At 42.8% G+C, this 27,328-nt stretch overlaps 1 protein-coding gene across 6 annotated transcripts in view; it reads right to left on the reverse strand.

The window, feature by feature from the left end:
* Positions 1-27,328, reverse strand: part of cntn4 (contactin 4) — a 176,126-nt gene that overhangs the window by 18,107 nt on the left and 130,691 nt on the right. For all 6 annotated transcript variants that reach the window (XM_029113738.2, XM_029113735.2, XM_029113736.2 and 3 more), the window contains one exon: positions 3,474-3,601. In XM_029113738.2, coding sequence (XP_028969571.2) covers positions 3,474-3,601 — 128 coding nt within the window. The remainder of the gene's footprint in view (positions 1-3,473; positions 3,602-27,328) is intronic.

Raw genomic sequence — 27,328 nt, forward strand, 5'->3', positions numbered from 1 at the left:
ATTAAAGCAGGGTCATTGTAGTTTTCAGTGGTTGCAGGTGATCCTGTCGATGAAATGAGCGAGGCGTGCGGAGAATGAAGATTTGGCGTAAGACATGCTGCAGAAAGCTGTCAGTGGCAAGGTGCACTCAAAACTCTCTCACCACATCCTTAGCTGCTGACTTTCTGGTATTTATAATATATGAAACAAGTGTTTCATTATTAATCGGGATGAGGAAACATGGCTTGACAGTGATTTACAGCCAGTGTTGAAGAAATGACTTGGTTCAGAGCACTCATTCCCTATATACTCCAATGACAGCGAACATGCTATGCTGTAACATGCCCGTTGTATAGGTACCATCAACAAACATCCCGCAGCTACAATCAATCATTAAACAATTGCAAATCTGAGATTCGTTAGAGGCCACAAATGGCAATCGACCAGTGTTTCTATGGCAACCACTTTGCAATGCTAAAACACAATAGAATTCCCGAAAAGTATTTCCAACGGAGCACCTTAACGTTGACTTTGCATTTCAAAGGGCTTCGGAGATCACTAAATTGAAGAGGGAAGGAAATGAAATGAATTGAACCCATGAACAAACATGACAGAGAACGCCAGAGCAGTGGCTTTGACTTGGATGCTCTGTAAAACCTTGCTTTAAAATTTAAAGGAATAAAAAACAGTGAACTTTACATTGCACTGTCACGTTCACTAAAAGCTTCTCCATATCACATTTACATTTTGGTCATTTGGCAGGCACCCTTATCTAGAGTGAGTTTTCCTTTCGGCACCCCAAGGGAACTGAACCCACAACCGTGCCGTTTCAAGCGACATGCTTCACCAACAGAGGCACACAGGACCACAGAGGTTGATTGCTTAATCAAGGGAGACATGATGAAGCCTCATCGCATGGCCTAGTGCAGGGGTAGGCAGCTTGATTCAGCCGCGGGCCGTTTTCTATATAGCGGATGGTCATGGGGGCAGAACATAATTAACACAGCAAATTAACCAACTAACCCCCAAAAAAGATTGGAATCGAAAATTACAATCTATGGTCAGATAAGCCTTTTTTCAGTTTGTGGGAATGGTTTGGGACCAGTTTATCTACATTAGATGAATGCGTTAGAATCTGAAGAAAGCGCAGCATTTTTACTGTAATAGGGTCGTCATATTAGTTTGAACTATTTGTAAGAAGAAACCAGAAAAGGAACCAGGCAAGTCTAGTTCAGCCGGCCCGCAATTAGAGGTGATAAATGTTGCTGCCCTCAAAATGGATTCATACTCGGGTCTCCCATGTGAGAGGCATTATCTTTAACCACAATGCCACAGAGCTACACATTTGCGGACTGTCGGTAAAGCATCTCAACATTAGAACATTTTGTCACGCATTAACATCGCCAAGTTTGAGTATTTTGCTAGACACCATTAATCATTGTGTTAAACTGACTAACATTTCTTATTAAGTTTACTTCTACCACAAATAGCATCTAGGAAATGTATGGCTTTTGCCACTGGCCGTTTTAACAGCTTATTAGCCAGTAAAAGGCTTACTTGTAACTACTAATTTACTAATTGGAAGAGTCATAAAAATATAGCAATTGCTAGCGAGACTGAAGATGAACTTCATACTGCCAAAGCTATCATTTCATGGCATAAAAATTTTAGTTTTTCTTTCATTTGTGAATGACAGTGATACAGTAACTTTCAATATTGGTGATGATAACTGACTTTTTCATCAAGTGAAAAGACGAGCGAATCGTGGAAACCTCTACTCTTTTGTTAGCCAAGGGATTGTGATCTACAGTGGCCTATTACCTGAAAAAGCATGCACGAATGTGAAAATCCACCAGAAATAGTTGCAATATAACCATAAGCCTTTGTTTAAGGCTTACTATTATGTAGGTACTGAAAGTTATAGCCACTAAAATTTAGTCTATCCCGAATAAATCCTAATGCATCATTTATTTTGACGAGGCTCAAAGACAGGACCTCTGGGTTCGTGGTCCATGTCTCTAACCACTACGCTCTTTAACAAGGGGTAGTCAGTCTGTCAGTCAGTCAGTTAGTCACTCACTCAGTAAGAGACATTCGCTCTTCTTGGCCGGCTCCGCTCACAAGGTCCGGCAAAAAAGGACTTTGATGTGAAAAAATCGAATCCCTTTTGGACTGGTTTTGGCCCATGGTTGTGCCAACAACTTCATGTAAATGACATACAATACAAATACACTTTTGGATTTTCACTTGCAATGAGAAAGTGTCAAAAATACAAAGCTCACAAAGCTCAGCAATAAGTTGAAAACATGAGCACGCAGCACCTTGACCTGTCAAAATATGATATGTTGCTTTAGGGCAACAGGGATAGATATTTGGTTAGCTTGCTTCTTTAGTTTGTTATACATGTAGTTATTTTCAAGGTTTGATCTCAATAGAACAAAAAGGGACTATAGTCACATGAATTCAAATCAATCCTAAGAATATGACTGAGGCTAACAGAGTTTTTCACATATGTGTGTAAATCCATCTGACTGAGCAAGACACAAAGCAATTAACAAACTAAAATGATTCCCACAACGAAGATGAACCAAATCTGAAAGTAGATCATGGAAGGGTTGAAGTTCACAATGAAACAGAGTACTCAAATTGATGAAAAATGTGAGCACACTGTCCCCCATTTAGAACAGCAGCAGTATAGAAAAACAGCAGGATGCACAAAAACAACGCTTCAAAGCACCTTGGACCCTACTCTCATTCATTTTTAATGAGGTATAATAAGTCACAGCAACACAGAAGATACCCGATCTTCAGTCCTACAGGATGACTCCTAACCAACACCACCCTCCTCCTGATCTGTTTGACACTTCCTCATGCTGTTCCCACAACCCGGTTGGTCAGCTGTGTCTTCTGTCCTCTGACCGCTGACCTCATTTCACTACAACACGGGTTGAGGGCTACAGTGCAGCCTCCATTTCAAAGTTTATATATACCACGTTTTCCCCCGATTTCCCCTCCCTTTCTTCCCCCCCTCCCTGATTCTGTGTCATACAGTGGCGCCTACATCCCTGTCTAGTTGTTGCTATTTCTAAAGGGCTCGGGAGAGTTGAAGATTGCGGCGACACATCCTCGGAAGCGTCCGCGTCCCGCAATTCTGTTTTCTTCCTGGGACTGCATGTCCAGCCGGGCAGCCAGCAAGATCAGCTGGCATAAGGTCGTGCTCGCCCGACCGATGACCTCGGTTAGCTTGCAGCTGCCATGCCACCTGGGATTCTCGTCTCTGGTTCTTAATGAGTGCTCAGTGCGAGAACCCAATGATACCATCCTTCATGTTCAGAGGGGAGAGGCTTGGGGACTGTGGTAATCTTAGAACCAAGCACAAAATCTCCTGCGAATAGTCCATAACAAGAGTGTAGATAGGTGCATCCTATGAGAAATCACAACCTTATTTAAAGTCTTAAGCCCATACTGTAGAAGACAATGACAAATTGGCCTACCTTTAACCATGACAGTACCGGAGCTGCTCGCCACTCCGAATTGGTTTCTTGCCACACACGTGTAAAGGCCTGCATCTGCTTTGGTTGCATTTTGTATCCGGAGGTTTCCGTTGTCCAGAATTGAAACTCTGCAGGCAGAAAAAGCAGACTTCACAGATTAATCGAATATTGCATGAACACATTTCTTTCCCAGCCAGTGAATTTCAAACTGTAAGCATTGTTAATCATCATTAAACATAGGCGTTCCTCAGAGAGAAAGGAAATTTACAGGGGTCAACAACATTTACGACTGGAAGAGATATATATTTTTTATTTATTTGTTGTTGTTGTTTGAATTAGAGTCCTTTTCAGCACTATATGAATATTTTTCAGATCCTAACACCACAAAATATGATGTTCAGAGTCACAAACAGCAGACTGGACGCAGAGACAGTCTGGAGAAGTCAAATGGTTTGTAGAGTCTCGAGAAACCATGGTAAACATGCAAAAAAAAAGTAATGTTAGAATACCATTTGACTGTAATACCAACCTAAATAATTTAATAGGCTTCCTATATTAAGCTACACAAGAAACTGAATAATAAAATAGATACAGCATTATTATAATTCAAACCAATCAACATTTGTTACACTGTTTTAACTAAAATCAAGAGCTGTTTATATTCATTCATTTAATTTGGTAACACCTTTTAAAAACGAATTTCAATGCTATCAACGGCCCTCTTCACAACTATCAAAACTGCAATGTATCGTGGGTTAACTGTGACTGGCTGAAAGATGAAGTCTTTATTTTGGATGCACTTTAATTTGCACACCAGTCATTCATCAGCAGTCATTTTGATGCTCTTGAATACACCCGTCGACTCCTGGGATTCTCTTGGCTGCGGCATGTACCTCAGTCCATAGGAGGCCGTACATTTTTCAGAAACATGTCATGCAGAAATGAACTGATACAAACCAGTTTAGCACCATTTAGTTCCAAGTAAAGTCAAGCAGAAGTATCCTTTCACACAATAACTCCACCTGAAACCTAAACAGATGTGCCGTCCACTGGAGAATGCCAGACAGCTAGTCAAACAAACCACTTTCCCCGCCCGGCCCGACGGGTCCACACTGCTGAAGATGAATGTGAGAAAATGGACTTTCAGACCGTGTTAGGTGTTGTATAGTAGCACAAAACTGTCACACTTTAAATTGTATTAATATTGAGACGGTTTGCTTTGGCTGTTTGGTCTTGGGGATAGCCCAGCACATGAAGAAACAATAAAACACTAGTTACATGATGCATAAGGTGTTCCTGAATGCATCTGTCATTTGCGCAGCGATCTAATTACCACGGTCAGCAGTGAAATCAAATAAATAATCTAAGCCACAACAGAGATACTACACAACCGAGACACTGCACAACAGAGATGCTACACAACAAAGATAATTTGTCAGATTCTAAGCGTTTTGCCAACAATCAGAGAGACTGCAATTGGGTAGCCCGGGTGGTAAACCAGCATATCCAATAGCGGATTGTTGAGTTATGGCTGTCAATGTGGCTGTTACTGAACAGCAGGCAACAGCTAAAAGGCTTTTTGCAATATTTTCAAAATACAACTACCGGAAAAACAGTTTGGATGAGTCAGTGCCAGTTACAAAAAGCAAAGATATGTTCCCAAAATGGCTATTGCTGGCGAGTAAGCGACTCAAATGAGGAATGCATGAAGCCGCTGTCACACCAGGAAAAGTTAGATTTAGAATGTTGTCAACTATAATTTTATCAGAGTGTTACCTAAGCCCCCACCACCCCCTTTTTTTTTTTTTTTTTTTACTGTCGAAGCAGAACAGTAGAGTAGGCTACTACGGTAGAGTGTAGCCATAATGGCCAGCCGGGCCTGTTAATGTACTCTCATGCTCTTCAACGCACCATTTTCTAGATGAGGCCAAGCTGGCCTTCTGCCAATGACGCCTGGCCCTGTCATAACCGGTGTTTAGCCGCTGTAGTTTAAAGGCCTAATAAGCTACATTTCGGACAAACTGAAATGCTGTAAACTATAACCAAATAATTATAAAGAATTACCAGATTTTTTCCCCCTAACTGCTTATTTTAAATAATCTGTCCCAGGTTTTCGTGGTGTATGTCTTCCCCCTTAAAATCTCAACAGAAATGGCCCTTCATATCATGGATTTATTACTGTGACAGTGATAGAAAATGTCATTGAGCGCTAGGTAAGATACATAGGTCACACTTTTTATTGAATTACAAAAAGGCAGTTTGTTGGGAGACGGTGGCATCCAAACTCCACGGGATGGTTCAACAATTTTGGAACTGCAACCTGGTGAAGCAAGCGGGAAGTCACAGGAAAGTTTATTCACAGCAGAGTTGAATGTTTTTTTTTTAAAACCCAGTCCAGGGAATGGTATATGTAATTTGCTATTTATAAAATTCCCAAATTGCTCAGTGTTTTTGAAAAATTCTGTCTCAATTTCACCATTATGTCCGCTAGTGGTCGACCCAGCAGAGTCATTTCACATACATGCCCTGACATTTACAAGTACCAAAGAGTGGTTTGGCTAGTTCCTTAAATATGTTTATGTAAGCAGCATTTCAACCAGGATTGATCTCAGGAGGGATCATTCACAAGTCACAAGTAGGGATATAATAGAATGAGTTGATAAGCTGATTTCTCAACCCCACTCGCAGGCTGCTATTCAGTGACAGAGACCTATTGAAATGGAAAATGAAAAAAGCAACAACCCTGTACAAACACGTCCATTTTGAAAGATCACCCTAATTTAACCAGTCCTTCTTTGACATCAGAAGGTTCCAAACTAGACACTTCTGGCAGAACTACCACAAACACACCAAGCAGTTATTTTTAAATGCATTTTCTAAAATTCACAAGGTTCCTTAAGACCTGACTACAGAATGAATCATGAATGATCTTTGTGTGTTGCTTGATGAATAGACTTGCATTTTGGAGTGTTGATGGAAATGCCTTTATCGAGAAAGCAAGCAATTTATAAGAATACAGATGAAATGTAAAGTGCACAGGATGAGCTGAAGCTCTTTTCCAATAATTATTGAGGGTCTTATACTGGTGACATGATGATTGATGCGTTGCTGCCGTCTGACAAAATATGGCAAATAATATCCATAATAATCTCATTGGCAGGATGCCAACCAACAGGCAAAACCCTGCTCCTGTGTATTACAGTGAAATATGGAGGCAGAAGGCTTATCTTTCATTGAAACATTTCACCTTGAAAGGCAAGATAATATACGGTAACAAACTGCACAGCAGTCCAAATAACTTCACAGATTTTATTGGTTAAAAATATTCAGATTATAGGGTTATACTCAACCACAATTTCCCTTAAGTAGGCCAACTTGGTTCGGGTACCTAAACATTCAAATATGGGCCCTCCAGCAACATTTTACCTAGAACCGGTTAAAGACTCGAATGTATTATATCAACTGGAAAAAGCAACAATGATAATACCACAGCTTTAACTTTCTGTCTTTACTCATACAACGTGATTGATACGTTTCCTCTGTATGTATTTTTTTTTTTTTAAGTAAGCACATCATTTCAGTTGTAGACAGTAAAATAGATTAATCATCAAACAAACCTGCTAATAAAATCAGACCCCGCCCGGCACAGGGTGAATCAGTCTGAAAAGTGTCAGTTCCCATCAATACTAAAGGATAACTTTGACGTCCGTGTTATGAAGGGGTAGTTTGCTGGCCAATATTAGATGCAATTTGGATCAATTACACAGACGATTATAGAGCATATTGATGGTTTAACATGAGGCGCCCGTTCGTGTTTGCGACAGGCCTATAATGTATGTAGACATTCCTCCAGTCTTTGGCATAACCACAGAATAATCAGCATTTTATATCCACCTTGCAGATATCTTTAGAACAAAGACGAAATGAAGCAAAACTACTGTCTGATACCTGAGAATGAGTGTTAGCGCTGTGACATTACCACTGACATTTTAAATGAGAAATCACTAAAGGTGGCCTACTAGTTAGCGTGCACTACAGCTAGTTTGTGTTAGCTAATTGTCCCATGATGAAATCAGATAAGGCATCGTAGATCTGTGTCAGTGATATCTCAGACGCCACAGGCTCCATTTTGACTAAACAGGTGAATGGGGATTCCTTTAACAATGTGATGCTGACTGCTGTGAGATGGTTGTGCTAAAACAGGTGATTGAAAATGCAAACCTTACAAGGTTACAACCCTCACCTTATTTGACCTGAGGTCATGAAATTCAGTAATTTGGTCATGAAATTCTGTATTTGCTGCACTCACAAGGAACTCTCCTGGAATAGAATAAACAATCTACACAAAGCCTCTGAATGTTCACTTCCCTATATGGCATTTTGTTTATTGTTGTCAACTATTTTGAGGAAGGAAGTACTGATTTAGAATGTGGGTATTGTAATTAGTAACTAAAGGTTTGAATTACTATTCAAACCTAAGTATTGACATGCATCTTACTTCCAACAGTAATTTGACTTTGTTGGTGACACTTCCCTGGTTTACATGGAAACATCTGGACAAGCTGGTCTCTCCCTGCTCATCAGCCTTGCTATGGGGCTATTTGGCCTATTGGTAAACCACATCATGAACCTTATCCAACTGTTAAACTATTACGTTTCTTGGATTTTGTTAATACAGTTATTACTTTTCAGTCAAAGGCAGAAACATTTTACCATACTTTTTCTTTTGTATGAGATAAAATGTGACATTGTGGTCAAACGGCTAATTCATATGACCGCTAGATATCCAGGATCTGGACAGCATTCCCTTTATTTGCATGGCCTTAACACAATGGTACCACAAAAGGTCATTGATCCTTAACCAAACTCGACAATTCCCTAAATAACCAGCCAAAAATGGAAGGTGACTTCAAAAGCAAGACTGCGTGGGAAAAAAGGAAAAACCTATTCATAAAACTGCTCTGCTGAATGTGCAATCTGTAAACATAAAAAGCACCCAGCCTTATTGTAAAGTAGACAAGAAATATGGTTTAGGATCTTGCTTTGCATCTCTGAGCTACTGTGTAATACAGTGTAAGGCAAAATGCACTCACAGCTCTGTGAAATTACAGGTCATTTATTGCAATTCTGGAAATTGCTCAGTTAGCAAACCCACTTATCGAAGATACTGTGAATAAATTATGTGAAATTTTCTTTTAATTGGTAAGCATAAAAATATTTTATAAACACTCAACCCAAATTTTGTTGCCACCAATTTAAAGTAAAAAGAATAAGGCAATGAAATTGAAAATGACAAAAACCTGCACTAATGTGTTGGATAATGTGTTGGTTAAAAACAAACATACTTATCCTAATGACTTAATGTGTTTGTGATTTGCTCTGAATACTTTACCTGAAAAAGACAAACACTTTAAATGACCAATTATCCTTTCAATTTCTCTAATAAAGTGAGAGAATCACTATCTGGTCCGTATCGATCGGTCTCTATTAGATAGGAAAAGAACGGGATGAGAAGTCGCATTGCTGCAATGCATTTTATTTCAGTCACAGTGCTGCAATGCATTGCATCTTGAGTCACAGAGGGCGCATTGTTCCGCTGAAAGACCTAAACAATGAAGATATTTCAACTATCTTGGTGGCTTGTGTTAGGAGATGCCCCCGATCTTTGGAGTTGTTGTTTCAAGACACATTTACGTTATAGAAATGCTCACTGATGTGGTATGTGTCCTGGCAGACACACAAGAGGTGTTTTTTAATTATTTTATTGATCTAGAATATGAAAGAATAGGACAAAAATAAAAATAAATAACTACGTGGAGCTCTGACCTGATTTTAGACAACATCTCGAGCACATGGCTCACAGTAATGTCTCGTACTACTTTCTACTTATATTTGTGTACTTGGCTCTGTGTAGTCCCACAACCCCCCTTCTCCTCTGGGACCAAGGGACAATAATGAGAGAAGCTCCACAGAGAGAATGGAATAGTAGGACTGTACAAAAACACAATGTGTCAGACTACGCCTTCCTTACAGGCCAGTAAATCTCTTGAAGGACTCCCTGTGAGCTATAATTTTCCTTGGCGACAAGTGGAAATCTCTGTCTGTGTTTTCACCGCTTGTCATTAGACTGACATCCTCATTGACTAAAAAAGGCATTAGCTAGTAGGCCTAGGAGCTGGCTTTGAAGCTAGCGTTAGAGGAGCTGAGGTAAACTACAATCATCTAAGGGAAGTAAATGTCATCCAGCTCTGCTCCTCCTCTCCCTCCTCTCCCTCTTCTCCCTGCTGAAGCAACCTCTAGCCAACGTGTCTATCTGATCTGCCCACTGACTCCGGAGAGCCTTCCCACCTTCCTCCCTGAATGAGAGGATGCTGCGGAGGACCTATCAATAATTCACAGGTGAGATGAACACAAGAGCTACTCTAAAGTTAATGGCCGCCGCTATAAAACCATCTGAACAGGAGACGCTTAGTTCTAACGAGAAGGGGGAAAGCCCAAACACTTCTCGTGTAATCCAAAATATCGAAATACAAACTTAAAACATGCGAGTAACAATGAAAATGACTGGACGATTGATCTTTAATGTGCTGTGGGAAGATGAAGACCGTTACAGAAAAACCTCTGCTCTTACTGTGAAGTATAAATTGTTGGAATCCATAACATGCTACAAAGTAAAAGCCTTTCCCTCATTATTTGCTTTGAGAAATCACCCCTGACTGAAGACTGTATGCTGCTATACACGAGGCAAAAGCTTTTAACATACAGCTTTCAATTTAGCTTCTTTTACTTACAGCGTTCCGTTTAGCTTCTCTTTACTACCACATAAGTTCAAGAACGGTCATTAATTCTGACAAAAACTGAGTGGACAGTTTAATGTAGTGTAAACGGAAAGGCGCAGATGTACTGGGAAAGGCAATCACACATTTGCCATTTCCATATTCTTAGATTTTTACCAAAAATAAGTGAACACGATTGGTGTCCTTGTTTTCACGGGTCTATCCAATAAATGTTAGATTACTGTCACCGAGCCTTGTTTTGAAATGTTTTAGGCGATGGGAGAACACGCCCTTCCTCCATACCTGGCACACGATGTTGCCAGTGGCAAACAACAAAGTTGACGTACAATGATATGCAGTGGGTGTATCTAGACGCTGGGAGAGGAGTTTTCTTGGTACAGTGTAGAGCAGCCATTTAGTTTACAGTTTGGAGGTGGTTTGATGTGGTAAATATAGTCTTATTAGTCTCTGCGGGACAGATGGCCAGTTGCTGAGGGACGCAGCATGGGGGAAGAAACTGTTCAGGTGGCAGGATTTTGTCATCGCGATTGACCCGTACTGCTTGTCTGCCCCTCTGCCTGCCGGCTGGGAATTTATCGGGAACACTGACCGAGGGGAGGGGCCAGCGGTGAACTTCCCTACACGGGTGGGATGATCACAGCAGCACACTTCCTGGCCCTGGAGTCATGTTGGACCTCGACGGAGGGCAGGTGGCAGCCGATGACCCTTTCTGCGGACCGTACGATGAAGCACCGCAGTTCACCCCCTGCAGCGGGCTGATGCATGCCCAACCAGCGACAGTGACGGCTCACGGACAGATCCACTTGCACATGACTTTCAGCCTCCCGGCAAAGACTTTGAGCCTGAGGTTTTGGCCTCAAATGTCCTGGTACGGGAGGAAAGGTCATCATGCTGCTGACCTTAACCGGAGCGCCTGGCCCATTCGAATCAAAATAGCCCCACGACATCATAGATGCTACCATCGTCTTTTACTGTCGGGTTACAGAATGGGGTTATTTTACAGGCATCTCTCAATGTTTACCATTCTGTGGAGTGGTCAAAGGGCCCCCGTCTTACTGTGGTTCCCTGTTCAAAGCAACGGATGACAAGGGAATTCCAATCCAGCAAAGCAAATGCGGTTGCATTTGTTGCGTGACATTTTAATAGAGGTTTTCACCACTGAATAAGCATTTTGCAGTTGGTCATCTCGGTCGTCGGCCTGGACTTAATCTCCAACGCGGTTGGATTGTAATACAGGGAAGTTGCTAAGACCACACAAAGGCATCGAAAGGCTGGTAAAATCCGCTCTGTCCCACTGACTGCATCTGTAGGCGACTGTGGTGTGTGTGCTCTTGGTTAGCATGGTAACCATAGCGGGAGGGACGGAAACAGGGGTTAACATTCTATCAAGAGAGTTACTCAGCTGTGAGTCTCCGTGCAGAAAGGCCGTCTTATGCTTTCGCAAAATAATTAACCTTGGCTAAGGCACGTTACACACACCGCCTGCTGCACGCTCTCCCCTAACAGCAATTTCCTTCCATCTGCTACCAGCCAACCAACAGTCGAGACATGCATGCCATCGCCAAACTTCAGGAGACGACAGCGCGTGCGAAGACGTGCTGCTCCAAGGGGAGGACGGAATCTCCGATGAGGCGACTATGGAGAGGAAAGGCCGGATGACCAGGTGACCTTTACCCTCTGAATGGGGCAACAGGTCGGACCCAACAGTCTCAATCTACGCTCTTGAAAAGTCTGTCCGCCCAGGTTCCACCCAGGTTCCCCCCAGGTTCCCCCCAGGTTCCCCCCAGCGCTTCATGACTGAGAGGAATGGCCTAGTCCGACACGTATATATCAACCCAGCAATTCAAAGCTGGGGTACATGATGCAAGACACACCATGTTGTTGAACTGAATAGGAAAAATACGGGGAAGTCTAATTGTGCTGATCCACCCAGACAAATCCGGCCTGCATACCACCGTTTGGAAAGTTGTCAACCCCAAGGTTAACAGACAATTACACTCGGCGATAATACGTGTGGCAATGGGTTGGTTTTTATCACTTAGACAACAAACCGATTGCCTGACGTTGGTAAAATAGGGCCACCTGAGCATTTACCTCTGACAATTCGCCAATAGCACTGTAATTGATATAGATTTTGGCTCGCCCCGATACCTCTTAGCTTGTCAAATGCATTATTAGTTCTACCAAATTATTCAGGAACTCGCGTTATGATAGAAAATGGCTCAAGTTGCTATCAGCTGTAAAATCAGTGGCGACCATATTTAAATGGCCCGTCCTCCGTCGGTCAAGAAGACGAGTGTGTAGCAGGGGACAGAACACTCAGATGTCACTCAGACCGCATAATTACCGACGAGATGGCCGAGCATTGAAAATATCACAATACACAGCCCCGGAAAAAATGAAGAGACCACTGTACCGTATTTTTCCAAAAAGTTGAAAAGGAAAGTTTTGAGTGAGGAACAGAAGCTTTCAATTTGCAGTGGTCTCTTGATTTGAACCCTTCTGTTCCTCACTCAAAACCTTCCTTTTCAACTTTTTCAGAAAGGAAAGTAAAAGGTGCAGTGGTCTCTCAGTTCTTTCCGGAGCTGTGGTTCAACTAAAGTGTCACTGCGCCAAACTTACCAAAGAGTCGACACACGTACGTGACTGTATGACCAGATGTGCGTGATGACAGAAAGCCTACACATTGTTTAAGTAGCAGAACATTGCAATTGTCATGCACCAAATGCACTAATTAGGAACAATAATGACATACGGCATGGAGGCTGACGCTAGGAAAAAAAAAACTGCCGTAAACCAAACACAATGTCTGGAAGCCCCCCCGGCTGGTAAAATCCTATAGGCATAATTCGCCTATGTCAATCAGAGTGTGAGCAGTGCATCTGGAGCCAGCGTTGCAGAGCTCTTGTTGAGTGTACACATCTGACGACAACAACAAAAAAGAATGATGATTGACAGTAAGTAGTCCTCTCCTTGTCATAGCACAGATGACTGCCCCTGTTCTACGTGGTGACAACTGTAGCGGAAAGCAGTGAATGGGTTTTTTTTTTGTCGTTTTTTTCCTCGGTTACATTAAGAAGTAGGATGGAAAAAAAAGAAAGAGTTAGTTGCGGCCTGTACGTGAAATGACATTTCCTTTCAGTTCTCTCTGGGTTGACCCTTGTCCCTGGGGCACTCTATAGCATTAAGGTTTTCATGGCAAAAGGCCGGTTTACCGAAACCCAGCCAGGGGACAGGGGAGAAACGAGAACAGTGCCAAGATTTCCCACTTGACAAAATAAAAACGAAATGACAAGTGATTCCCCGTTGACCTGAAAAATACAAAAAATGGCTAAGGCAGCCAAGGTCTGCCACAGGGACATTACTACAATACGTAGGCTCTCCTAACCTCTACTTCCTCCATGTTTTCGTATGTCCACAGTAATGTGACGGGAATGGCACGGAACTGTGCCAGCCAGAACCCGTCGAACTCCACAACCACGGAACATGAACACACGTCATAACGAAAACCAAATACAATAAAAATCTTCCTTCCACAGCTGATGCGGTCCCGGGGCATTACAGAGACCGTTTACTCCTTATCAGAGCCCTCATCATAACGGCACTACCAATGTAATTTGAACAGGAAACACTAGGACGAAACCACCAGGTTCTCAGAGGACACCCACGCTAATGTATGCGCACGAATTAAATGCTGTGCACTGGATGCACTGCTCGTTACAGGTAGCTGTCTTAATCAAAGCTCCTGATTTAGATTGTCTTAATTCCCTGCTGTGGAACAGGAGTAGAGGGTGGGATTAAGGTGGTAATTGCATTGGACGGAAAGGAGTGTTTATCTGCCCGGTCCACAGAGGGCCATGTAGATGTACTGCTACAGCATCCATCCTCTAATCACAAATTGCTCTCAAAATGTATTCCCCTGCACCGATATTCATCTCCTCCTCACGCGCAGTCTGAGGTATCCTTCAGGAATAAAGAGCACACACACGTGCACGCACACACACGCGTGTTCCAAAGAAATTGTCAGAGGAACCAAGATGGATTACTTGTGCTGTGCTGGCGGATTCTCTCTTTGAAAAATGATATCAGCAGAAGTCTCTCCCAGATAAAAATAATCCCATAAAGAAGAACATGAGACGTGGACGGGCGAAGAGGGTTCTGACCTAATCTCAGCAAACATCTTTACATTCACTTTTGCTCCAGGTGGAAATTTATTTGGGTTAAGTCGATCTACTCTTTTCGCTTGAGCTTGTTTTACAACCCTTACAAGAAAGGAAGTAAGAGTTGAGCTAACCAGATACAGAACTGTTGGTGTTGCTAGCTCCATAAACACTGCAGATTTGACAGACATCTTGTGTATTATTTATTCAACTTTTTCTTTAGGGGGTGGGGTTCCAAATTCCCACATGAGTTTTCCTCACTGGCACATTTTCTTATTATCTAGTTTTTTCCTGCACTGACTGTCTGACACTTTTCTTTTTTTTCTTCTTTTGTCATTCTGTTGCAAATAAACAAACTAAAACTGACTTATTGAGCTAGTGCAAATGATCAGAACAAAGCTTAATCATTAACGGATCATATTCTAACTTGAGTGAGTAGACATGTTTATGCATACATTCACTGACATCAAAACATAATTTAAGCAAATAAGTAATAGATTTTTTAATTGGTAGTGGATGCGGATCTTACTTTTTCAGGATGTTCAGTTTCCGCCCTTGGGTTCATTCTCTAGGCAACGTCTCTGCTCTTCTCATAAAGAACAGGCCGCACTGGTGAGTTTAATAAAGTTGGATAAAAGCTAAATTAATGTCTGCACAAGAGGGCCTCAGAGAGCTGCCAATGGGGCGCCTTGAGATGACAAGGAACAATCATGATGGAAAAACATAACCGTTCGACATAGCTATTTCACTAAATAAATAATCCACAAAGGACGTAAAATACAGTGCCTCGCTAAAGTATTCAAACCCCTGACCAATTCTCTGATATTACTGAATTCCAAATGGTACACTGACATTTCGTTCAGTTAGATACTTTATATAACTCTCAAACTCAACTATTATAAGGTGACATTGGTTTTATGTTGAGACACATTTTTAAGGAAAAATTATATTTTGCGCCAAAACCTGGAACGTCTGCCAATAACAACATTAGCTACTGCTTCGCAACTCTCTCCAGACCATTTAATTTCTCTGCCCAGGGTTGCATTCTAACATCTTTACAACATGAAATTCTTGGTCTTTGATGAAATAATAGACATGTTGAATGAATAGACATGCAGGGACTGTCAAAAACTACACGCAGGGACTGTCAAAGATCTCTCCACACAGTGACTACATTATTCCTAGAATGAGCAGTCCTCACACTAAGTGAGCAGATTTTGCAATTAAGTGTCTGTTTTTATTTAAGATGTTTTTATTCATTTTGAAAGAAGCTAAATTATTTATTTCTCATTAACAAAATGTATAATCAAAAAATGTAGGCTTACAGCACTGGCAACAAGCAATGCTATTTTAATAAGCCAAATGAAAACAGCACTTTTGTTCTACTTTTAGGAAAAGGAAATATTTAATCTGTCACGTAAGGGGTCCTTGAATATTTTCTTCCAGGAAAGGAGGCCTTGGAGGCAAAAAGGTTAAGAACCACTTGGACCAAGATCATATAATGATCATAGTATCTTAGGCATCATAATAGGACTGAATATAGCATTGTATGTTCCTGACAACAAAAAAAGAACACAGCATTCAAATGTGAATGATAATAAAGGTTTAATATTCAGGCTGCATCATTCTATATAAAACCTTCCCAATTTTCATGGTTTCCAGTAGATGAATATGACCTTGTCTAATCGCAACAACTCCAACGGGTTCTGGAGATTCAAAGATTCTGCAACAAGCTGTTCTGCTTCTTATCTCAATGCCTGCTCAAACAGGAAGTATTTGCTAATAAATGCTTGCCTGGAGGAGAGCACATTCCCATGCTAACAACCAGAAAAGTATTTACAGGCACACGAACAACCACAAAGAAGTTTCTGGAGTGCAATGAGGCAATAGGTCCTTGGCTGGCATCCTGGCCATGCACCCAGGACCGCGCTGAACGTTTTGCCCCGCCATCTGTGGGACTCCTGGACACTGATAGTAGGACTTCAACTTCCGGCTGTAATCAAGTCGCTGTACTGAACACTCAGGGGCCCTCTATATAGTTTATTGATGTAGCCTACAGTGAACACATCTCATAACAGATGGGGCAACAAATCTTTAGGATACCTTATTGGTCCGGCAGACTAAATACACAGAAAAAGTGAAATGCGCAGCTACTCTATTTTTAAGTCATTGTAATAGGCAATCCACTAGTTATTAATCTGACGTGTGCCCTATTAATTGTCCTTTGTTTGGAGAGTGAAATCATGGATACAGCTGAATCCTCTATCCACCGCACACCTTGCGGGGTCACGTCAAGTTCAGCCGTCGGCAATGATTTGAGAGACAACGACAAGGGCCACGACATAATTCAGCCGAAATCAAGAAAACACATGGCGATTGTGCACGCTCGGGTGTAAGTCCTTCCAGCGCGTACGTGAGTATACCGCATGTCTTTGTGCACGCGCGGGGGTGCTTGTGCATGTGGAAGCTCACACGTGCATGCGTGTGTGTGTGTGTGTGTGGGGCTGCCAGAGATGCTATCCTCGGCCTGCTCCTGTCATAAGGTGGGAGGGCAGTTCTCCTTCATGTGACATTCCCTGCCCTGCCAACACCAGACTGTATATCTGAAGAGAGCAGCTACTGCTAATAGGCATGAGCAGTGTCAGCTACCCGCCCACACAGCCTATCAGGTGGTTTGCCTCCCTTCAAGGTGTGGTAATGAGATACGTTCATTTTGCTGCAGAACCTCTCAATACTCTGCTCGGGACACAGCGTGATACAGGCACCTTTCCCAGTTCCAGATTTCCACTCCATCCAGGCAGATGTTCAATTAGAATCAAATGAGAAAATTAGCGACGTGATGAGTGGAGATTTGACGTGACATTTAAACATGATGAACATTGTTTTTGATAAGCACAACAGCATGGAGCCTCTTAAAAAGGATGAACACTAAAAATGCCAGTCCTCACATTCAGAACCCGTTAATCCCCGTTTTTATTCAGGACTCACCTGTTTCAACGTGGCAGCGTTTCATTTGGGGATTACATAATGTAACTCTGGGGAACGTTTGATGAAAATCTCATTATTATCTTTTAAAACATTAAAGTGTGACACTTAATCATGCCTGAGTAACGACTGACTGCCGAGTCGCTGATACAAAGTCAATCTAAGTAAGTGCATCACAAGCTTCCTAAGTGGATGCTAATAAAAATTTGCTTGTACTTCTTCCACATTCGGTTTTGTTCCTGACATTGATTCATTGCAGATGGGGTTTGTAAATGGAGTTCATTCTGGCAGACAACGCTTCATTTATGAGAGCCATCTCCATTTCCTATTACTTTGCAGGAAGGGATAGCAAATGGGTCATAAGAATGGCTGGATCTGGAGAAATCGCACTCCCGTCCCTGTCGCTCTCAATACAGGTGAGCAGTTGTGGCCAGATTATGCATGGAACATTTCAGAGGCCCTGGTTCTGATTGCAAACAAGGAAATAAATGCAGCTTGCTTGTCGTTTGTGAGTAGGAATGGACGGCTTGAAAATCAACTAGAACCAGGAAGAATCCAATGTGAAGCCCCACAAGTTGGCCACCATTACATCAGATTGTGAAGTGCATGCTGAAATAAGTTATTTTTATTGGCTATTTTGTCAGGAGGCCTGCTGAAAAGTTGGTTCATTCAAGTGACGTGAGAAAAGACTGAAGTCTTCCCCGCAGACTTTACTGTTTCTTCAGTGAGGACACAACATTTACAGTAGGCACTGCCGTTTTCCAAACTGTGCCATCTATTGAAGAAGCATTTTGAATTTTGGGGAGCTTAGTAAAGCTCTACTCATGACGTTTTTAGAACCAATTATGACCATTGAAATCCCTGTGATCTGACGCGTTAGTATAGCAACACTGTTGTGAAGCTTTTTGTCAAACAGACAGAGCCAGCTGAAAGCCGGTGTATGCTACTACAGCTAAGGCCCGAGCTCTCTGGGTTTCGGTCTCTCTCTGTGTCTTTCTTTCTCTCTGTCCGACTATCTCCCTCCGCAGTCTCTCTCTGTCTGTTAATCTCTCTCTCACTCACTCCCCCTCTCTGTCTCAATCACTCTCTCCCTCACTCCCCATGTCTGTCTCTCTCTCACTCTCCAGGGCTATACATGGTGCTTTACATCACCCTATATTACAGTGTTTCCTTATTGTGTTTAGTGCTGGAATGCACTGTTATGTGACATTTGTCTAAAGGGAGTGTGTGTTTGAACACACGGTTTATTATTTTGGATTATCCTTTGAGCTGAATTGAGTTATTTATTGTGGGGATATTGTGTATTGGCCCAGAGACTTTGGGCCTTTTCTGTTGTCGATTTCAAACACACACACGCACACACACAGATACACATACACCTGCTTCACTCTGTGAATAATACATCTAATTGGAAATGTTGGTGACTCAGTTCTTCATCTTTGCTTCTATGAAAGCGTCTCTCAGTTGTCCTAACCATTATTATTGTATAAGATACTCCTGGTTGATTTACATGTGTTTTGACTGGTGTTCATATCGTTGCGTTTTATCCTTTGTCTCCACTATCCGGCCAAACGGCGACACTAGGCAGAGCCTTCTGCTGATGTGTGCCTGGGAGTGGAACTGTCTCTCTTCTACTCTTCATATCAGCAGGCTAAGTACCTCCCCAGCGTCACGGACAAAAATCCTCAGGTTCTCCCCACTAACAGCACCTCCACACAGTCAACATTCAACATCCTGCCTGTGAAACCCTGCTGTTCCTTATTTCCACCACTCAACCCATTATCCACTCTATGAGGAAGCAAGGAGAATATTCTAGAGCAGACAGAGCCCACTGTAGAGTCCGGCAAGGCATTCAGTGCATGACAGCCATCCATTAAGGGACCGCGAGAGAGCGGGAAGAACCCGCAGAAAAGTCCTCAGAAAGTCTAATCATAATGCACTTATTTCATGTGAACAAAGCAACTTATACAGTAGGTAGCTAGAATAATTACATCTTCCTTCTCATTTAAAAGCCCAGGGGCAACACGTAATAAAGGTCAATGTTACAATAATAGATTTAGAGTGAGTAATTTATAAAATACGGTCCTCCCAGCGTGACATTTTCTGAAGTTAACTTAATAGACTATATCACTCATTATTCCTTGACATAGTCATTTCTGTACAAGCCAATGTTTTACAAACCACTAGCACGTTACTTCCGGATTTCTTGAAGTTTACAATTGCTAATTTGTTTAACAGTGTACACAGCTAACGTTACTGCCAGATTACCTTTAGCATTAACATACCCCATGGCTTTGATTTAATAAACCTGCCATATGTTATTCTAAATTGACACTAACCAATTCTACTCGTCTCTCCTCCTGCAGTATATGATGGCAAAATGAATATGCAGCCACCACACATATCTCGACACGGTGACAAAAGAAAAAAAACTTCTGCAGTGTATTTACCGCAGTGAGATCACAAGTATCCACTCAGATCTCAGCTTATGACTTCCATCTAAAGCCAAGCAACTATATCAAAGGACTAAATAGCATTTTGTAATACTCGTACGAGTGCCGCTGTCACATAAGATAACTCCAAATGGTTCTTTGAAAGACGGCCTTGAATTTACGGAGACGAGATATCGTGCAGAGAAAACAGAATGTCAGCACGTCCAGTGGCGCCCGACCCTCCTACGTGGAGACGGTCTGGCGTGGGTGTGTGTGTGGGGCGGGGGTGTGAGTCTGGCATGGGTGTGTGTGTGGGGCGGGGGTGTGAGTCTGGCATGGGTGTGTGTGTGGGGCGGTGTGTGTGAGTCTGGCATGGGTGTGTGTGTGTGTGTGGGGCGGGGGTGTGGGTCTGGCGTGGGTGTGTGTGTGGGGCAGGGGGAGGTGGGTCGGGGGGGGGGGGGTGAGTCTGGCATGGGTGTGTGTGTGAGTCTGGCATGGGTGTGTGTGTGTGTGTGGGGCGGGGGTGTGGGTCTGGCGTGGGTGTGTGTGTGGGGCAGGGGGAGGTGGGTCGGGGGGGGGGGGGTGGCGAACACAGTACTTTTCCGCTCCCCTTTTCCAATACACCGGTGACATATTGAAATGGCGTGTTTTCAGGCCCGAGTCCATTGCCTGACACGGCCCACTTAGACACTCATCAGAAAGACCTGAGTTCTCGGCTGCTTTGTTTCAGCTGATGTAATCTAAACCTGGTCCCTGCAGGGTTGTCTGGGAAAGATAAGACACACCCCCCCCCCCCCCCAACACCACACACACACACACATACACACACACCAGTCTCCCGCGGGAAAAAAGGGCCGCTGCTATGAAGATGGATTACCCAGCTGGTGACACCGTCCCCCCTTCCTCTGCAGCCACAGTGGAGTGCTAACGCAATTAAGGCAATTCATCTCCAACAAAAGGGGTTCACAGCAACACCCCCACCCCCACCTAATTCTGATTATGTAGGCCGCTGGGCAGGTGTGCCGCCACGTCCCCCACGTACCTGGTCTTTGTAAAACACGTGACTGGGACTCTCAAAACACGACAGCTGGAATGATCAATCGGTCTCGCTGGAAAGCAAGCCATCGGCGGCGCTCTCGTTTGAAAGGTTCGCCGGATTCACTGAGCGATATTAGGATTTTTGTGACTGCCGCTAAATGACCGTGGTCATCACTGCGTTTGTCTCCTGGTCGCAGTCAGTTCGACGGAGGCAATAGGTTCAAAATCCAATATGATGACAACAGCAGATAAAAATTCCTATCAGAGCAGATGTGTGCCGTCTAAATGTGGGCTGCGAAATGTGGGTAGAAGGGCACTCGTGTTTGTGAGCTGTACTGGTGGGTTGGTCTGTGTACGCGTGTTCCGCATGTGTGTGACAGGGATGAGAGAGAGAGAGAGAGATAAAGAGTTGACAGAGAGAGAGAGAGGACGTGATGGAGAACAGAAAGAAAATACGTGATAAGAGTACAAACGGAGAGCACATTCAACGCCTCACACATATGATCGGTTCTGTGAAAAGTGACTTGGCCGAGTTCCACCTATTGACAATGTAATCCAGCATCCTGACAACATTTCAACCGGCACAATACAACCTGGCAGACGCAAGCAAACTTGTAATCTTCGCATTTTTCTTTTTAATTACCTCTGAGTCAAAGACACACCAGGTGGTCTTCGCTGAATACCATCAGCAAAGTAAAAGCCCGACAATTTAGTTTTCAAGCCGAAAAATGCCCAGGGAGCCACTGGAATGCCTATCGAGAGACGTTGTAATGTAATTCCCTCTGTGAATAGCGTATTATCATGATAGATTGTGTTTGTGACAACAGGGCCACCAGCCCAGGTTTAATTATTCACTTCTGTTTTTGTTTCAAACAGGGTCCAATCCCAACCTCGCGGTAATACTGAACTGTTGATTTACCTGAACATGGTCATTGTTATACAGGCAAGGTCGACCAACCAGGACTCACAAAAAAGGAGGAAAAGAACAACCGCTATGAACCCTCCCAATGCTACACACTGTAAGTCACAGCGGAACAACGCATAAAAACACCAGAACTTTCCACTGAAAACAAATCCCCATGGCCAAGGGCGGGGGCATCCGATCCTAAAGGATCAGAACCATCAGCAATCCGACGCAAGAAAACGTGAGAAGGGAACATCCTAGTCTGTAGCTCGGCTACACCACGAAGCAAGGATGAAGACGTAAAAAAAAGAACGGAAAAAAAGAAGTAAAAAATGATGCGTTCTGCACCTGGACGAGTCCGCTCGAAGGGTGGCGGCGACTTTGCAGGCGTACAGGGCAACCCAAGGGCATCGACGGCATAACCACTATGCAAATGGGAGGTCACTTTGTTTGACAGGCAACAACACTGCTTTGTGTATATGTAAACCGTGACGAGACGTCCCAGACACTGAGCACACAGGCCTGCTGTCTGAGGGGTGCCACCGGAGCAGAGAGCTGGGTGACCTCTGCCTGGTTCAGGACGGTCGGACTGAACCCATCCCTGGCGTCACCCGGCCACCCCGCCTCCCCCCTCGCCTGCGCACCGTGCGGCCGGTGAAAAGCTGGTGCACAAGTGGCGAGAAACAGACGCGATCCGTCCGCCAAGCCCGCAGCCCGTGCGCGCGTGCGTCGAGGACGCGCGGAGGACGCCGATCCGTCGCCGTGTTTCCATAGGCCGACGCCGTCGCAGGGAGGCTGGCAAAAACCTCCAAGCCTGTAAAGGTGCGGATATGTGTCAACAGACAACGACTGGTAAGGTCGCCCCACCCCCACCCCACCCCCACCCCACCCCCCCGCCCGCCCTGTGGAGAGCGAAAAGTGCTTGATTAGCACCCAGACTCTGCACAGCGAGGGCCGTGTCAGGACACCCCTAGATACCAGCCAAACCAATTATACCTTCAGTCCTCACGCTGGTTTGTTTGTGCTTATATCTACACTGTGAATTACAGCAGGGGTCATGTGGTGGGGAGACTGCAATGAGTTGGAACCTGTACTGAGGCTCATGGGAGTCTCTGTCTGATGAATGCAGGTAAACAGACAAACATAGTGCCGGTGCACTTTGAACCTAAAGCAGGAGATAAAATGTTTAAGGTCGGATAGAATAATAACCTGTTGTTGTCTCAATATCAGATCTATACGGATCCCAATGTAGTACCTCACGGTGATCGTTTTCAATTAAAGGGGTCCGGCAGATACCGAAAAAGCTCTGTCAGCGAAGAGTCATTTCTCAAGCAATAATTTAGATAGAGTTGTCTTGGAGTGTTCTCTGTGTGGGGAGAGGAAAACCAGCTGATATTGGCTGAGATGTTGTTTCTTATTGGGTTTTTAATCATAAATGTATTGCCTGGTGATATCGAAAGAAAAAAGGGCACTATCGTTATTTAAAAAAAAATGTCTACACATTATTTCAATTTCATGCAAATATTCATTTTATAAAACAGTCAAATTGCGTTTTTGATTGCACTGGCACAGTCAAGAAGGGATTGAAGAATTGAATCAATATGACCAGAGATATAATATGAAGTTACAGAGCCTGACCAGGTAAATATACAGTAATCATAGCCAGGAGTGTCTGGCATTTGTTCATTGTCAATACTACAAGAACAGCACCTCAGGGCATACCTGAGCAAATGCTACAGTAAAACCCATTGCAAAGGAAATGAACCTGCTTACACAGAGAAACATCAGCTATTTAAACCAGCTTTGTGAAATAATGTCAACAAAGGGAAGTCTGACCAATAAAAGACATTTTTACCAATTTATATTTTCCTTAATTTTTTGTCTCAATCAGCAAAGCAAGAGGGAGGGAAACAGCGCCCCCTCTGTCTCAATGTGTGATATGGACACATGAATGATTATAAACAAAAGTAGAATGACCTGCTGACACCTGTTCCTGTAGACTGAATGAGGCCAGGTAGAATTTAGTGTCCTTTGCCTAAAAATAATAATAATAACTAGTCAATTAGCATTGAGCTGGGCTCAACTGTGGGTAGCCCTTTCTCAAAAATAAAAATAATTTAGGGGAGAGAGATAGGATGTGGCTTCAAACCAATCACATCGCATCAAAATCAAAACTATGTCAGAAAACATTTTCAATGTCATCGTTATGTTATTTTTCTTTGGCGGCTAGCTAAAATCATCCATTTCCTAATTTAGCTATGCTCATAGCTTATATGGTGCAGAGTGTCAAGGGCTTGAGAAGATGGAGGTTGCTAATGTTAAATAGTTTACTCATTGTTGCTATTTTTATAAAGGTAGCCTTGTCTAGGATTGCTAAAAAATACTGTCTGTTGATTGAAGTCAAAACATTTTAGCAAGTGGGAAACATGAAAAAGAGAATAATTTTGTCTTTCAGAAAATCTTTTCAACTTATGCATTGCACAAAAACACACACAAACACACACACATAAAAGGAATCTCTATAAAGTAATTCCCATTCAATATTCTATTTTCCCTAACCCCAAACTTAACCCTAATGCTAACCTTAACCTCCTAAGCTGACAGCCTTGAAGCAGTTTTGGCCTATATTTGCTATGCCCAGTAAGTATAGAAAGATCCATTAATAATAGACTACTAAACCCTTATATCCACACAAAGCTTGGAAGCTGCAGAATACAGTGGAATCATCTATGTTTGTGTGAGACTTACTCAGTTTGCACAGCATGGGCTCAAATGAATTACGTACAACAACAACAAATCTTCTGTATCAATAAGAGATTACATACATTATGAATGAATAAAGCTTTTCAACCTTTGCATTTTTTACAAATACTAATTTAAACACATTACGCAATAAATGACTATTAATCATATAATGCTCAAATGTACTATAAAGTCATGAGTAATTGTATAATAAATGACAACATTTTAATATGCTTCCATTTATTTAGCTGTAGAGCTGACAGTGTTTGTTGGATTTAGACAAAATAGAACACCATCTGTAAAAACAAACAAACAGACATTTAATTAAAATGTCTTGAATTGTACCTTTAAGTGTTTTGGAAGTCTGATATCAAGTCCTCCTATATAAAAGGAGGTAATCGCAAAAAGGAAATCAGCTGAAAAAGACGACCCTGCTCATAGTGTCTTCTCGCAAAGGTTAATATATATTAATAAAATGTTACATTTTGGTCAAAGACCTTCCTCAGGCATACAGGATCCTTGTAAGGATCCTTTTGCCGGAACCAGACGATTAGAACAGCATCGTTCCGTTTACTCTAGCACCCGTTTCAGACATATGTTCTGTGGCGCCTCGGAAGCTCTTTGGTTACGGCATAAGTCTATATATGTAAGGACACAATTTGACTTTTCAACTGCCGACACAAAACCTTCACTGGAGATTCTCAGCGCCCCTGAATTAGCATCTTCTTGGTCTGTAAAGAAATGCTGTGTCAGAGGCGTGACTAATGTCCATCACTATGCAACCAGAACTGTCAATCAAATAATCTTAAACTGCATTTACACAGTCTGCCTGCCGACCTCCTGGGTACAGACCAGTCCCCTAAAAAAGTATGCTACTGTTTGGTAATACAGTCACTAACCATGATATTTAGTAGAAAAATGATTAATCTAGCTACCCTACCAAAACAAAAATTATTAAAAACAAAATGCAGGACATTAACATGCAATGTTTATAGATGTCTGGGAAATAAACTATGCCAGAGCAGAATGATCTTGACTGAAAGTGTAAAGATGCTTCTGATGTGCAACTTTTTTTAATTGTCTGAAATGTTCTGATTTGCCGCTATCGACACCTTACCATAGAGGTGTTCAATGTGGTAAAAAGGTAGAATTGGCCTCACACGGAACTTGGATGAAAGCTGTCGACATGACATGAACCGCTCTGAGCCAATTAACATTTACCAAACACCGTAATATTATACATTCTGCAACTGGACAGCAGAATAATCCACACCAGTGGAAATGCATCATAGCACAGAAAACAAGAGCAGGACATACTGTCAGTGTCGGTTTTTTTCAATACATTTTATTTGTTGTTTAAACTGCTTTTTTTTATTACTCACATTAAATCACAATTTTGACTAACCGATTTTAGTTTAGCATTCCCTACTGTTACATTAAAACGAATCAAAGCACTAGGCCTGCAAACCATTTTGTGTGACTAAATACTGGACTTTTCAACAGTCAGACTTCAGGCTATGAGAATTGGGAATAACACCTCCTCCTCACTAACTCCCAACACTGAGGCCCCCCTGGGGTGTGTCATCAGCCTGCTCTACTCCCTGTTTACCCACTGTGTGGCTCTGAACGACACAGACTCCATCATGTTCGTTCTGGGGTCTGATAAATCAGAGAATAGGCCCTGGGGGGCTGAGTGCTGGGGGCTAAAGGCCCGGGCTCTTCCTTTGGTCTCATACAACCAGGAGGAGGACGAGTTATACTGTCAACCCACACCTGTGTGGCTCTGAACGACACAGACTCTGTCAAGTCTGCAGACGACACCCCTGGTCACAACCAACGAGTCAGCCTATAGGGAGGAGGTATGCAGTCTGGCATGGCGGTGCCATGATGACAACCACTCCCTCACCGTCAGCAAAACCAAGAACATGATTGTTGGCTTTAGACAGCGGAGCAGGAAACATGCCTCAATCCACATCAATGCAATACAGTCAGCAGTTTTAAGCTCCTTGATGTCCACATAGCTGAGGACTTGTCAGGGACAGTGAATGCCACCAATGTTGTCAAGAGGGCAAAACGCCGACTCCGCTCCCCAAGGCGACTGAGGAAAATCAGCACGCCACCATGGTTCCTGTCAAAGTACTAACGCTTCATCTTGGAGAGCGTCCTGACCAACTGTGTAACGGACCAGTGTGGTAAAGATGGCCACGCCCGTCACTGGGGCTGGACAAAGGCACGCGGTATTACCAAGGTCCCTTTATACCCCAGCCGCATGCTGTTCAGACGGGGATCGTAATGACATGCTCAGAAACTCTAACTGCATGCCGTCAGACTGCTGTAAACCAGACCACCTACTCCCACTCTGCTTGAGTTGGGCACACATAATGTACGCCTCACTGTTCCAGAATAACACACCTGCACACACACACTCAATGTGCCATTGTTATTCTATCACTGCTGCCGTTGTGGTGTAAAGTATATTACATTGTTGTATGCAGTAATTTACATTGTTGTATGCAGTAATTTACATTGTTGTATGCAGTATTTTATATTGTTGTATGCAGTATTTTATATTGTTTTATACACTGTTACATTGTTTTGTGTTTTACATTGCTGTATACTGTATTTTATATTGCTGAGTACAGTATTTTACATTGTTGTGTACAGTATTTCACATCGATGTGTACAGCATTTCACATTGTTGTATACAGCATCTTACAATGTTCTAAAGAGTATTTTACATTGGTGTGTGCAGTATTTTACATTGTGCTATACAGTATTTAACATTAATGTGTGTATT

This window comes from Esox lucius, chromosome 17 (genome assembly GCF_011004845.1).
Source record: "Esox lucius isolate fEsoLuc1 chromosome 17, fEsoLuc1.pri, whole genome shotgun sequence".
Taxonomy (NCBI): domain Eukaryota; kingdom Metazoa; phylum Chordata; class Actinopteri; order Esociformes; family Esocidae; genus Esox; species Esox lucius.